General features: G+C 47.0%; 1 protein-coding gene across 6 annotated transcripts in view; it reads right to left on the bottom strand.

The window, feature by feature from the left end:
• LIN54 (lin-54 DREAM MuvB core complex component) overlaps positions 1–14,773 on the bottom strand; it is a 37,682-nt gene extending 22,909 nt beyond the window's left edge. For 3 of the 6 annotated variants that reach the window (XM_013190549.3, XM_013190552.3, XM_013190553.3), the window contains exons 1-2: positions 12,734–14,174; positions 391–1,118 (exon numbers count right to left, since the gene is read on the bottom strand). In XM_013190549.3, coding sequence (XP_013046003.2) covers positions 391–1,118; positions 12,734–12,839 — 834 coding nt within the window. In that variant the 5' untranslated portion in view covers positions 12,840–14,174. Of the gene's footprint in view, positions 1–390; positions 1,119–12,733; positions 14,178–14,400; positions 14,522–14,634 lie in introns of those variants that run through there. The other 3 variants (XM_066996635.1, XM_066996636.1, XM_066996634.1) reach the window with 3 other exon arrangements.
• Between the last annotated feature and the right edge of the window lie 8 nt (positions 14,774–14,781).

The following is a 14,781-nucleotide window of genomic DNA, read 5'->3' as shown; positions in this document are numbered from 1 at the left end:
GCAGAAGCTACTTGATCATAAAAGAGGAAAGCCGTGCACATTCTGAATAAAGAAATGGCAGGCATAAAGAGTTCAATTCAGTATTCTGAAAGCATGTAGAATTTATTTTTATCAAATGAAAATAATGGGAAAACTCTCTTTAATGAATTTTGATAGCTCACTTTCTCTGAGGCAAACTCTAAATTCCTAGACAGTAGCTAGAGGTAGAAGACATTAAGACTGTAAATGCCTACACAGATGAAAAAGCAGGCCAAGAGCAGCACTGTGCTTTTATACAAGGAATGAATGCGAAGGCTGAAAGCAACCGCGCGCCAGTCAGCGAAGGAAGCAGACAACAGTTGCACCAACAGAATTATTTTAAAGAGGTTTCATCAGCATAACTCACTTTACCTGTACTGTTTTTAATTGCTGGGTCTGCAAAACAGAAGGCTGGGCGGCAGTATTTATCAGCTGACTTCCTTGCGTCAAAGCTGAGACACCAACAACAGGTTTCACTTCTGACCGGCCTCCGATAACAACTTTGATCTGCTGGCCTTGTACCTTCGAGTCTCCGGCTTGGCCTTGGGACGCAGCCTTCTGTGCCTGCGGGAGCTGGCTGTGGGGCAATGCTAAAACAATGGGTTGGCCAGACTTGCCCAAAGTTGTTACGATGAGCTTTTGCCCGTCTGGTTTAATACTCTGATTGCCTATTTTAAGGTCGGCAGTCTTGTTCAAAAAAATCTGATTGGCTGAGATAGTGACCGGGGTCTGAGCACCAAGTTTATGGAGGCCACTTTGAAAGGCAGGCTTTACTATCGAGTTTCCCTCCGTTTTGGCAGTTGCGGTGTTCACCGCTGCATCGCCTGAGTGATTACTGGGCGCAGTAACCGGTTCTGCGGTGACTGGGGCTGTAGTCGTAGTTGAAGAGTCACCAGTGGAACTTATATTCACTATTTCTTCCAGTTCTGTTTCCATTGGAATAGAATCTCCCATCGGTGATGACACAATAACTGCCTCGATGCCGTCATCTTCCACCAGCGTTATCCCGGTGTCCATTATTTCCTCAGGGAGCAAGCTGTTCACTTCTGCTGAAACCACCTCCATTGTAGCAGTTTTGGCAGTGGTGACTAGAGCAGGTACTGCAAAAAAAAGGAGAAAAAAAAAAAGAGAAGTGAGTGATTTCCAGAAAATAGACATTTTGCAAAGCTTTATGAATGACATCACCAAAAAAAGAAAATGTAGTAGCAGAAATTTTTGACAACTAACCCATTTAGCTGGATTTAATTACACCAAGAATTTATATCAAAGCTCTTCAATATGATCCATTAAAGTCAAATAAAGGTGTCAACTTCCTGTTGTTTACCAATCCACTCTTGGCAATTTTGTATGCCTAGAGAAAGTGTTCCCCCCGAGACACGGTATGTTGTTCACAGAGATTTAAGCTTACTGAGATATAAAGCAGGAGGTAAAAAGCTTTGCAAATCCAATAGACAATGACGACTTTTGTCATACACGTCAACATCTACTAGCAAGGTATCTTGCCTCAGCGACTTGATTCCCAGAGCTGAAGTAATGGGGTTCATCCTTGTCTAAACCCTCATTTCAGAAACATCAGGCAAACAAACAGCTGCCGGGTAAGGGGCTCTATTTACCCCAGAAGCCAGACGCAGGAGCAAGCTAAAGCCCTGCCCTTCCAAGGTGAACGTCCATTCCTCTCTGCTAGCACGGAGAAATGCAACTCAGTTTTTCTTTTTATACTTGCAAGATAACATAGAGCCCCAACTCAAAACGCTTCCTAAAAGCCAAACAATTACTACCCTGTCTGAATGCTAACAGGATTTTTTTGCGTGGATTAATGAGAGGACCAACTCAGATAACAAATCCACAGTTAGTTTCAGAGCCCGAGTCAGTTCCCACTTGAGAAACCTTAAGGACAGTGCTGGGAGCAGCTGCATCCACCGTGGCCACTGAAACCGCATCCCTGCCAGAGGCTGCACACAGCACCTCAATGAAGCTTTTCCTCCATTCGCTGACCCCTCAGCATGCTCGGGCACTGCATGGGTGAGTACACAGCACGGATATACGTACTCCACACACCCTCAAGTGCCCATGATACGCGCACGAGGAGAAGATGCCCACAAATCCAGCTTCCTTCTTCCTAGGAAAAGCTGACTGAGTTCCTTGTGCTTCAGTGACATTCATAAGTCAGGAACCACGCTGCTGAAAATGCAGCCCCACCGCTGTGGTAACAAAGACCGACCCTGTGGCTCGACTTGCGCCTAGGACAGCTGTGTTGTGTCCAACAACTTAAGTCTTGTGCCTTAAGCCGTACCGCTTGGGGCTCATCTGCACAGAAACCCATCACTGCTTCTGCTGTCCGAGAAGGAACCAAGGGCTGGGATCCACAAGTTAGGCTCTTAGGGTCAACTACAATCCAAGTAATGATTGCTTCCATGTTTGAGAAGGAGGGCATCATGTAAATCAGACAGCGGAAAAACCAATTCGATAAAGACAAATTATTTCAAACAATATTGTTTTAAGTTGCATTTCTAAGTGCTATTCCCTAGAAGAAAGGCCATTCTTAGTATATTTTAGCAGTATAAACAGAACACACTGCTTATATGTATTTAAACAGTTATACAGTTCAAAAGGAACTTATTTATATTCTTTATTCTTACCATTTGGTTATGCTACAAACCAGTAGACGGTTGCTAAATACCTCTATCTCTTTGAAAAAAATGAAATGGAAACGCAACAGAGTCAGGATTTTAAACAGAACTCTGAGTTCTAACCTCCCGCATATCAAAATGCAGAGGGAAAAGAAATACGTTGTTTCAAGTTAGGCATTAAGACCTGTAAGTTAAAAGAAAAGAAACATTACATGTGGTTGGAATAACAGTTTACAGCCATCAACACTGAAAGATTCTTGAGGTATGAGGTCTTACCGCTTTACAGATGGCTTTCATTACTGTATTTAGGCTCGTGTCATCAAAAACAGCAAGAAAAAGGAAACACAAACGTACCTCGCTTGTTTGATTTCTTTGTTTATTAGATAGAACTAAAATAGATGCACAAAATGAAATGACGAAAATCTTGTCCTACCTGCATAAGAAGCTGATGTCATCAAAAGCCACTTCAACATCCAAGCACATCGTATTTTTAGGTATTTACCCAGGATTTCTCAACCACTTAGCTGTTTACTTTTGCAAATGTTTTTATAGCAAACATACTGTTTCCATTTTTTCAGCTCCTCTACTGAAATGTTTTCCAATAATAAAAGGTCACCAAACTCTTAACATTCTAACGGATCTGAGATCTTCAAGCAAGCACAGAAAATACACTGCTATTTTCACTAGATTTCCAAGTTTCTTTGGCTTCACCAACAATCACTTGGCCTTGCCAGAGCTGTACCTACACCTCCAAAAAGGATGCATCAGTAAGCATTTAGTTGTTTGTAGCTGACAACCAAACGAAAACCTACACCAAAGAAGTGGGTAAGCATACCATCAGATTGAAGAACTCCCCCAAGACTGTATGGTCAGTTTCACAAACAGATCATTTCAGGCCACAGAACAATGGTCATGCAACAAATTAAAAGCTCTCCTAGAAAGTTATGTAAAGAAGATTGCTTTAATAGAAGACTCTACCCCAGTACAGCTCAGGACATGAAATTAGCTAAATGTGCACCAAAAATAGTAAAGTAAATAAACAGAGAAAAAATAGGGACTAAAGTGCATCATCAGCAAGGTTTGGCAGCAATGACTTCATCGAATTACTTTCTGTCACCTTCTACTGAGACAGCAGACAGCAGTTAGGAGGGCAGCAGGGACCGAAGACCAGCTCAAGCGGCCCACCCCTGCCCATCTGTCTGACGGCACAGACCTACACCTGATATTCAGAGGAAAGAAAATAGAGAACAACTTGAACCTTGCTGTTGCCTGACCTCACACTCCAATACTCCTGAATGCTGTATTTGTTTCTAAAAGGTCTTATTAAAAAAACGATCACCACATTCCTATCAATATAACTTCATGAAGGTTAAAAGAGATTTCTAAGTAGGAGGATCAACACGTGATGACATCGGCAAAACGCAGAATGGAGATAAGGGTTCTGACAGGTACCTGTGAACTTCGATCTATTTTCTCCTTTTCTTTGCCAGTATGCCAATGCACAATCTTCAGGAAAGTAACTGTGTTAAGTATTGAGTGCTATTATTACACCTTTGTTGTGAAAACATGCAGATCTATCATGTTAAACAGGAAAAAAACACATATCAAAACAATGGGCAGAGTAAAACAGTGAAAACATGCAGATCTATCATGTTGAACAGGAAAAAAACATCAAAACAATGGGCAGAGTTAAACAGTGGTGTGGAAAGCAGTCAGCAAGAAGGCAGCGTAATGCCCGTGTGCCCCAGTATTCAGGCACAGCTCGTTGCCCCTCCAGCAGCGCCAGCTGGGTAAGAACAGCTGAGCTCCCAGTCTGCACAGCCAGCAGCGAGGGCTCTGCACTGTGAGGAGAACTGTCCAGGGGAAAAATAAATGCTCTGACAGGAAGGCTAAGAGACCAGGATGTCTGGGGTGCAGCTGCAGCAATGCCCTGTGCACAAGCTCTCGCCTGGAAGTGGAAAGTGAAGCCCTAACCCAAAAGCTTCATTAAGGCATCACATCCGACACAGCCCCTGGTGGCAGGGATGGCTCTGGGGTTTCCAGATGTGCTGCCCACGAAGCGAACCAAATGGCAAGCAAGCACCCCTGCCAGGCACAGCGGCCACCTGAAGGTGGAGCAGAGCTGTGTGCTGAGGTGCAGCGCTGTTCGGAGCCAGCAAGTGCAAATACCTTTGGGTTCTTGAGCCATGGACTGCAAAAGCCTTCCAAGAGGAGGAACGATGAAACACCCGAGTGAAGTCCTACCCTGACGAGGTGACTGCCGGTACAATCATCCAAGGGACAAACGGCACGGGGACGTGTACCATCTGTACAACTAACTGCTATAAAACTACCTTGTGCATCACTCACCACGAGCAGATGCCAATATGACCGTACATTATTGCAAGTTTCTTCCTGAAGGGTGAAAAACAGGATACAGTTTAGAAGGTCCTGAACCAGAAAATAGACTGCTCTGAATCCTTGCAGTGGCAGAGTTACAAGCGTCTCCGCAGCCCCTTGGCACCGCCACGGCTTTTCCAAAGGTCTGTAAAGTTCACAAACGATTGTTACCTTCCTACTGAGGGCTGGCTGATACCAAAGGGGTAACATTTTGAGTGCTTGGCCTCTGCAAAGGAATGCGGCAACACCAACGCTTCTCTGCCAAATAGAGGTGCAACGGGGGAACTGTCTGCAGGCTGCACCTCATATTTCAGGATTTTACAACTCCAAACCCTCGCAATATTTGTATAAAGTTACAATATTAAAATCAGTATATTCCTAGTATGCTGATCTATTAAGAGTTAAAAGAAATAATAATCTATTTCTACATCCACTTAATCGAACAGAGGCAAGAGCAGGAGGAAGCAGTGGAAATACAGAATGAATCCTTGATGATTACGGTTCACAATTTTTAAGTTATTCACTTGGGAAATGTGAGATACTTCCAGCCACATGCAATTAAAATTTAGGTGCTTAAACGCTTCTCAATTTTTCAGCTTTTGCTCACGCACACTTTTCAATAGCAGCAATCTCAAAATTCCACAAGGCTGCCGAGCTGAATGTATTTTTTTTGCCTTAATACCTAGAGATTAAGCAGTGTAAAATTACTCGGCATTGACTAGTTGGATGCTGCCACAAAAAAAAGAGATCCAAGTACCCCTCAGTGGAAAAATGCAGAAGCCATTCCTCCACCTGCTCCCACTCCCCTTCCTCAACTTCCAGCACGTGGCACGGAGGCAGAAAACAAGCATCGTGCACTTCAACTGTGGAAGTAAGCTTTCCATGCTGCGGTCACTGACATATAAAAAGAGTGACAGGGACAGATAAAGAACAGCAAGCCAAAAAGCACACCAAGGAACAGAAACTGTTCTGCACAGACTTGCTTAAAAAAGAGCACAAAAACGCAATCAACAACACAAATCTCTTTGCTTGAAGTTGAGTAAAATTCATCTTCTATTCGCCTTGAAACAGGAGTGTTTTATCAAGACAGATGAAATACACTGCCTTTACTAGAAAGCCTTGATCTGACGGTACCCACAGCTTCAGAAGCGACACACGCAACGTGACCACCCCCCCTTTCCTTCTCCACAACCGCTCCGATGCAAACAGGCTGATGGGCTCAGCTGTCCTGCGACCTGTAGCTGTTTTCTCCACATCAGACTGAGTTCTCCCACACAAGGCATCACAGTGAGCTACCGCAGAAATTAGATTACACACACACGGAGCACAAAAGCAATTTTCACAACAAAACTAACAAAGACCTTCGACATAGTACATGACCAAAAATCCCCATGAGTCAGAAACCCTTTCATGTGAAACAGAAGCTAGAAAGAAAGGGGAAAAAGCCACAGCCAAGTTTTTGATGAAAACAGTATGTCACATACGTTGTCAGCGCCTGACTTACATTACATGTACACATGTGCTTTCTAAAAGACCATCACTTCAAAACCCTCAGGTATCTCACCTGGATTGGACAGCCCCTTTTCACCACAAGAAGAAAGCATCGTATGGCCCAAATGCTCCTTCAGTTATGAAACCAGACGAGCAAAGAAGAAGGCACTAGCCGTGGCTGATTACAAAGAGGTATTACGCAGCACTACTGAAAAAGCCATGCCAGACTCTTCTCTCCTGAGTTAATCCTAACCATAAAACCCAGCCACTTACAGGTTACACTACTTTCCTAGGCATGGCCCACACACTAGTCACACATCCATTAAGAAGGTGGCCGAAATCTAGGCCGTTTTACTAACGCTAGTCTTCATCTCGTGCCCAATCTGCATTTCCAACTTGCATACACAAATAGTTTGTTCCCCTCGGTCCACACTTTCAGCGTTGGCTGTTGGTGGCTCACTGCAAGTGTAAGACATGCACTCCTGCCTGGTTCTGAGGACGATCGTGGACCAGCTGACGAGAAAGCCACTCCGCAAGAAGGGCTCAGTGCCCGTAAGGGGCTCACCCTCGCTGTGGCTACAGCAAGTCCGGGGCACGCTCGGGAGCAAAGCCGTTCCTGTTATGTGAACCCTGCGAACACAACAGGGCCCCATGTTGCAGAACAACACTGATACATGCTTCTTTGACAGCTGAGTGGCATGTCCATGTTAAGAAGGCTCAAACAGAGAATGAAATAATTAGGACAGCTCTTCATGCTCCCATTACCAACAAACAGAAGTGTGCATGGGATCGACCACTGAAGTAGGTTCTGTACGGATCTGTATGCCCTCCTTTCCTCTTAGAAGGGAACCACTGGGTAGGTTGCTTCAGCATGATAAGGCTCAACCCTGCCTGTTTAGCCAGCTGCTTACTGCAACCCTGGAGGAAAGAACGGGGCACTTCTAACATTTATTGCAGCACAACACTTCAAAGCGGTTCCGTTTGCTTTCTGTAATGGGAAACAACATTCTACTTCCAAGTAGAGCTTCAACGCAAACTAAAAATAAAATGGAAACCAAAAATCAGAATGCTTCCCTTCACCCTTCCCTTGGCTTGCACAGCATAGCCCTCGTTTTCATGACACACAACAGCACCAATTCAGAGAAACAGAACTTCACAGGTGTTCTTATGATCACTAAATACGTTCCAAAGGTGTTGCTGCATGAACAGTCTGAGTTTCCTGTCTGTAGAATCTGGGTCTGTACATTTAACGAAGCATTTCTAACCTTAGGTTCCATGCAAACTTTGTGGTGAGACCAAAAGAAATACCCTGAAACTAACATGAACATACTTGAGTTTTGTGAATATTTAGGAGTCCGAAAGTAAAGCATGAACAATCTGACGTCAAAATGACTATGTCCATAGTGAACTTAGCTTGACCGGAAAACTACCAGAGAAGTGAAATCTATAGGCCCCAGAAACGCAGATTTGAGAAAAGTGCTTCTTCTCAGTCTGTTAAATATAGTTGGAAATTGGTCTTGCTTTCCAAGTTCAGACTATGGCAGAATTCAGACCCCACAGTGCTATCGCCCCAAACACGCAGCAAAACGAGGAGCGTGGAAGCTGCCGTTTAAGGCTTGATAGCGAGTTCCCCACAGACTCATAAGAGGTGTTATCACGCTGAGCACCTTTGCAGGGCAGACCTGCTGCCAACAGTTCCTGCACGAGTTCATGTTAGCACTTTACGTATGTGCAAAGGTTCATCACAACAGCACTGGAAACCACCAACTTTACTGAGGCTTTGCGAACGGGGAAGAGTGACGATGAGGCAGTACATCACACGGGTACTTGAGCACCTTTGCCCAGTCAGAAGGCTAAGTACGCTACACTGTTTATTCTAACGCAAATTAAACCACGTGTAACGCTGATTTCACTTCCAGAAATACTCTACAACACAGCACAATGAAGCATTTTGTACTGAAAACTTTATTCCTTACGTGTCCTATGCAATCATTTGAGTCTTTTCTGGCAATAATTTGCCCCAAACCCACACACCTACCTGCAGATCTCAGCAGCTGCCACAGGACTAAGCATGACAACTTCACAAGTACAGAAGTGTACTCGCTCACAGGACTGAGCTGAAGATAAATAGCTTGCCTGCAGGCAAACCATGACTAGGTCTTGGTGCCAAAAACACCGTTACCCCTCCCTCCCACTTCAATCTCTAGATAAAAGACCTCCAAATTGCTTTTGAAAGAAACTTATTTGAATAACCAGGATTGTACAGTATCTGACTGGCTTTTGTGCCCGTCTTAATCACATTAAGATTTTGAGACAAAATACCAAACCAATAGGTGAAATGAGAATTTTAGCAAAATCTTGGTTTCTTTTCCACTTCCAATGCAAGCTTCTCACACTCCTGAAGATGGCATCACAAAAGGTCCCAGAACTTCTATACATATAACACAAACACCAACTGCTAAGTTTTCTCAAGTATCCGTATGAAATCCATGTAGTAGAGAAGCTTTTGCAAGCCGCTGGTTCCTACTTTTGCAGTCGGAGATGAGCACTGTCACGCGGGGCAAGACACAGAGCTGGCTGTGCACAAGGAGCCCGCTGCGGCAGGTTGTGTGCCGTGACTCAGCACTGCACCAACAAACCGTCCCACGGGGTGGCCTTGCCGTGCTGCGCCACCGTCCGCGATAAAGATGCCCGAGGTGCCCAGAAGAAGCCGGCGCCCTGCGATGTCCCGCCAGAGCCCAGCGCAGGTTGGGCTCCGCAACAGCTCTGCCTCAAACCAAGGTCCACAACGCCAATGCCTGGCTGCAACAGCAGACTGTAAGTGACGGCAAGACGAGATTGTGTGTAGTCACACAGCTCTTATTTTTTGCCAGTTGTTCCAATAGACAAGGTAAAAATTCCCCTGTAGCCTCCCTCCTTTCCATTTTCTGCTTCTCCCCAGTAGAGCCCATACCTCATATACAACAGGTAATTTTTTCTTCACAGGCAACTCGAGTAATAACCTTTCCTCCCTCCTGTAGATGTTAAACCGACTACAGCCTCCTTAGTGCCAGCGCTGCAGGGAGTTCGCAGCACCAGCACCAACCCATTCTGTGCAGGAGACAAAAAAACCAAAATGCTGCTACTTTGTTTAAAGTTCTGGACATTACCCCAGCAAACAGAACAACCTTAGTTCAAGAAAAGCTGGAATTAACAGTATAAAAATCCAAGGCTTGTACTTCCCACAGATTGCCGCCTTCTGGCTAGTGCCAGGGACACGGAATAGCAGCCCATGCAACGCAGAAACAAGCCACAGGTCAGGAGGAGGCGACAAGGTCACTTGCTGGTGTAAGGTGCTTTCAAGAGCAAAAAAATCTTAGAGAAACCATTTTATCAAGTCATTTTATACAACAAAGCAAGACAAAGAACATGCCAACTCACTTCCTTGTTTGCTGTATTCTTGCATCTCTTTTTGCCCACTAAGTACAGCACACAACAACTGTTCCAGGTCACCAAAACTCACAAAGTTCAATGGTGCAAAAAGAGGGAAAACGCACTTCTAAACAGACTCTTGACAGTCAAAATCTTTCCTCTCATTTGCCAGCAAAGCTTTCAGGGAAGCATATGTATAGCCAAGATTTGGCCGGTACTATATCATCACATTTAAGACCATGACTGCGTGTAGGCAATCTCAGGGTACTACACAATTTGCCCAATTATTTGCAACCCCTCTATTCTGCCACTGTTTCAACAACGGGCAAAGGAGCCTCATTCATTTTATGCATTCCCCGTTTCCTTACTCCCTTTTCTGCTTCATGTTTTGTCTTCAAAATTGCAGGGTTTGTTTTGCTGTAAAGCAGAGAACTACAAAATCACCCAGCACTGCATTTTTATTTTTTTTTTCAACAGAGGGTCTTTTGTTTCAGCTTACTGGACTGGAGATGGCCTTAAAAATACATGTCTCAAAAACAGCATTCCTAAGAAAGCTAAAATTAACAAAGATAAGAGAAAAAATTACTAATCTAAGCCTGCAAACTCAGTATGTTTGTATATGTAACAACAAAGTGAAAACAAATCGTGATGACATGGTAAAAAAAAAAAATAAAGTACCCATGTGGAACAGATAAAATAATGTCCATTCTCTTTGCCATTGTCTACAGAAGACAAGATAGAGGGAATTGGTCTGCATCCTTCCCAGAGGAACACAGTTCTAGATTTATCAAATACCATGCCAATGCAAATTATTGTACAAAAAAAACCACCTTGCTCCTTACCAAATGCTTATTACATAATGCGGGTAAGTAGCAGTTTTTTTTTCATCAGCTGCAAGGAACACCAAGAAAAAAAAAATCAGGTGTTATATCTAAGGAGACATTTCATGTTCTTCGCCATAAATTCATCCGGCTATAGGCACAAAATTCAAAATAAAGGTTCCCAAGGCAACCGTAATTCACTCGAGGCGCAGCAGCCCCTTCCCAGACTGCATGGTCTGCTGCGCACCACACCTGCCACGGTGCCCTGTGCAGTCCCACTGCGGACAAGGTGTGCCTCGCGGCAACTTGTACACCGTGGAAGTCACCCACCTCGAGCCCACGGCATGCGACAGCTTTACATTGCACACTTCAACTATGCTGGTTCATTCATTTTTAATGGGGGGAAAGATTAGGCTCACGTCCCTCTCAAGAGGTGCTAGCCATTTTCTTAAGAAGGGCTTGAGGAAAAAATTGAATCCACTTGCCCACTCAGCAATCACGAGGAGATCCTTCTTCCCTTGGCAAGTTGTGGGTCATGTCGGCTTCCATTATGATTTCAAAAGGAACACCAGTAGCAAAAAAACCCCTTATTTGTCAACAAACTGGCAATTGTCTACTAAGCACCTGCTCCTATTTCTATTACATTAATAACGCAAAACATCAGAGGAATATCTTTTCATGGTTATTTCAAATATCATCTTTTGCAAATTTGATCACTGTGTGGCATGTCACCGTCAGCATTACTTGGTTATATTCCCAGTCCCCACACCGTCACTACTACTCAAGCTCTCCTGTCCTCCTTTGGCATCTGCCCATCCATTTCCCTCCCAACACGCTCCCTTGTAGCTGCAGGGACGGAACAGATCAAGGAACGGAGCTGGGTTAGATCCAGCCTTCCAAACCCAACCCGAGGCTGTCGCAGCCCTCCTTTCTCCAACTGCTGATGCTGGGGTCCAACAGGCCTCTGGCAAAGCCGTTGCCACATGCTAACCCAGCAGGACCCCACTCCCCTGAGCCACGAACGGATACGGCCAGGTCAGTGTATGGGACAGGTCAGCTCAGAAGCTGCGAGTGCCAGAGGCACAGCAAGAAACTTCGCCCAAGCACGTGACCCAGCTGGGCTGGGGTCCCAGGGAAGCCCAGCGATCTCCCTTCCTCCCTGCCCCTCGCAGCTAGGCATTGATACTCCCTGCACAGCTTGTGCTTGGAGACGGGGATGCTTCAGCTCAGCGCCACCTTGCAGCAAAAAAGTCAGTTCCAAGCAAGCAAGAGCAGCAGGAGAGGGCAGCGCAACCAAGTCCTTCCGTGGTGGCAGGCCGTACAGTGACAGGCTGCCTGGCCCACATTTGCTCCAGCTTCCAACCAAGCCCGGGTCGGGATTCATGCAGATCACTCTTTTGGCGCGTGGTCTACGTGTAGCTGCCTAAATGCTTATGCGGCATAAGAGAAAGGGAAAGCATGCAAGAGGAATGAACCGACAGGGAGAAGCTGAGCCATCAGCAGCAAGTAGTGCTGTGAACATGCATAGGCATGTGTTCCAAGCCTCCTAAAGAAATGGGAGAGTAATATATAGAAAAAAAAGGTAAAACAAATGCAAAACTATGAAAGCTGGCAGGAAATCTCTGCCCAGACACTGCAATATTTACAATTAACTATGTTTTCTAACAGAAAGCTTTTACTGCTTTGCAGATTTGGTCTCTTGTTTCATTTAAGAGAAATAAAAGTGAGAGAGGGGTGAAAAGAGCAGATTAAATTATATAGGCAGTCATGAGACCACTGGAATTTTTTTTGGTAAAACTAATATTGAAACAAGAGAACCCAGGAAAACCAGAAGATGACTTATCCCAAGAACATCAGATTCATCTAAAGAGGCTTGTAAAACCTTCTTCAGAAAGGCTTCATGTGTCCATAGCACACTGCAGTTACCTCAAGGAAGAACAGAAACAAGCAGGGGATAAACAGACAGGGGGGCTGTGTATGTACCTGGAACTCGTAGTACGGATGACCCAGAAGTAGGGATGGAGCTCTGACCAGAGCGGGAACGCCTTTGAGAGCAGAAGTACAGCTTGCAAAGGGCAGTGACACGCATGGAGGAGCTCAGGAGCTGCCAGTCTGTACCTGGGTCTGGAACATCAGAAATGTGGACCTGTCGTGCTGCATAGCTATGTGTCTCACTGCCAATCGAGGGGTTATTCTGGATGTCTTCTTTTTTCCCATGTAAGACAAATGTTTCTGTTTTCTAACACTATAAAGCTAGCCAGCCTGGTTGTAGGCTGTCCTGGGAACCCCATGCTGCTTTGCAGGTTTTCTAAGTGGCAGAGTAATCCAAGCTACTAAAGAGTAAGGCCTGCTAAAACACAAGCCCTAGAAGCAAACCTTTTAGACCTTTTTCTACTTCTCTCTGGGAGGTCCTGCAGCTAAGAAGGAAAAAAAACCAGGAGATTCTCTCCTGGGCATTTGTAATGAACTCCACCACTGCAATACACAGATTCTTTAGGACATTAGAAAGCATTTTTAAGCACATCTGAAGTAGGAAAGGACCACCTCTATATTATAGGAAGGGAACAGAGCACAAACAGAAGCGAGTGACATAAAAAAAACACAGTTTGTTGCAGAAGCAGAGCTCAACAACCCTCTGTAGCGTGCCTTGCTACGTCTCCCATAAAATATTTTTGAAACAAGCATAAAGGAAATGAAACCAAGGGGCTTAGACTGAGCGCTTTCCAAAATCTAAAAGAAGGTGATAGCTGTACACGTGAGGTGTCAGCATCTCTGAGGCCGGAATCCTCCAGCACTGTCCATCGCCACACTTCCAGCTGACCTGTGGTTAGCAGATCCTCAACCCGAAACCAGGGATTGCTTTTTCTGAGAAACCAAGCTGAACCGCTCAGTGTTCAATAACAGGCTGTCAGGGCTTGAACGCGCACACAAGTGTAAGCAAAACAAACAACACTAGATAGTTCTTGATACGTAATCTCAACAATTAGCCTTGCATAACCAACTTCTGAAACCGATAGCACTACAGGAAGCACGAAGGACGTTTTTAAGCCATGAAGCTGCCGGGGCTGCCCTCTCCAGCAGTGTCCCCGGCAGCCCTGAGGAGCGCTTCGCCCACAGCACAGCGCCGGCTCCCATCTCCGCTCCGTCGCCCAACGCACATCCGCACGGGGCACGCACTCAGCAGCTTCTCCTTGCCGGGGCGCGCACGCAGCGGGTGTTTTGGGGAAGGACAGGCTGCTGCGTTTTGTTGGGGAGGGGGGGGGGGTCCCTCCACGGAAGATCCCTGCCACGGAGGAGGCACTGGAGCTAGCAGCCGCCTGGGGCTGCCCCCGCTGTGCCCCCAAAGCAGGGTGAGGGGACAGCCCGAGGCACCGCGTTTTTACCACCCCCAGCCCGATGTTGTGCTGCTCCTCGCCCCCTAGAGACCACCCCCGGCCCCCCCGGAGTCCGCCCCCGGCCCTTCAGCGCCTCGGCCCCCCTCAGACAAAGGCCGGGCCCCGGGAGGCACCGGGCGGGCACCGGCTCCTCCCCGCCGGCCCGGCCGGGGCCCTGCAGCCTCCCGGGGCCGCCTGAGGAGCCGCGACCCACCGCCGCGAGCCCCTAACGGCCACCGACGGCCGGCTCCCCCCCTCCCCGGCCCGGGGCCTCACCTCGGCGGCGCGGGGGTGGCCGGGAGCCGCCGGCCCCGTTTCGAAAGCTCCGCCATTTTCCGCCCGGCCCCGCCGCACCTGCCCCGGCCCCGGGGGGGGCCTCCCCCTCCCCGCAGCCCCTCACGGAGCGCCCCGCACCGGCGGAGGGGCCCCCAGGGGCCGAGCCTGCGCCCTGCCGCCGGCTGTCAGCGCTCCGCCGCCACAGGGCTCTGCCTTCCCGCCCCCCGCGCTCACCGGGCGGCCGCTGCCCTTCTTCCTCCTCCTCCTCCTCCTCCTCCTCCTCTTGCTCCGTTCCGCTCCGCCGTCCCCCGCCGCCGCCGCCCCGCTCCCCCCGCCGCGGCGCCCGGCGGCGCCCGCCCGCCCGCCGCGGCCGCGTTTGTT

Source organism: Anser cygnoides, chromosome 4, assembly GCF_040182565.1.
Source record: "Anser cygnoides isolate HZ-2024a breed goose chromosome 4, Taihu_goose_T2T_genome, whole genome shotgun sequence".
Classification (NCBI taxonomy): Eukaryota; Metazoa; Chordata; class Aves; order Anseriformes; family Anatidae; genus Anser; species Anser cygnoides.
The sequence above is the reverse complement of the archived record's forward strand: the minus strand, read 5'-3'. Positions and strand labels throughout refer to the sequence as shown.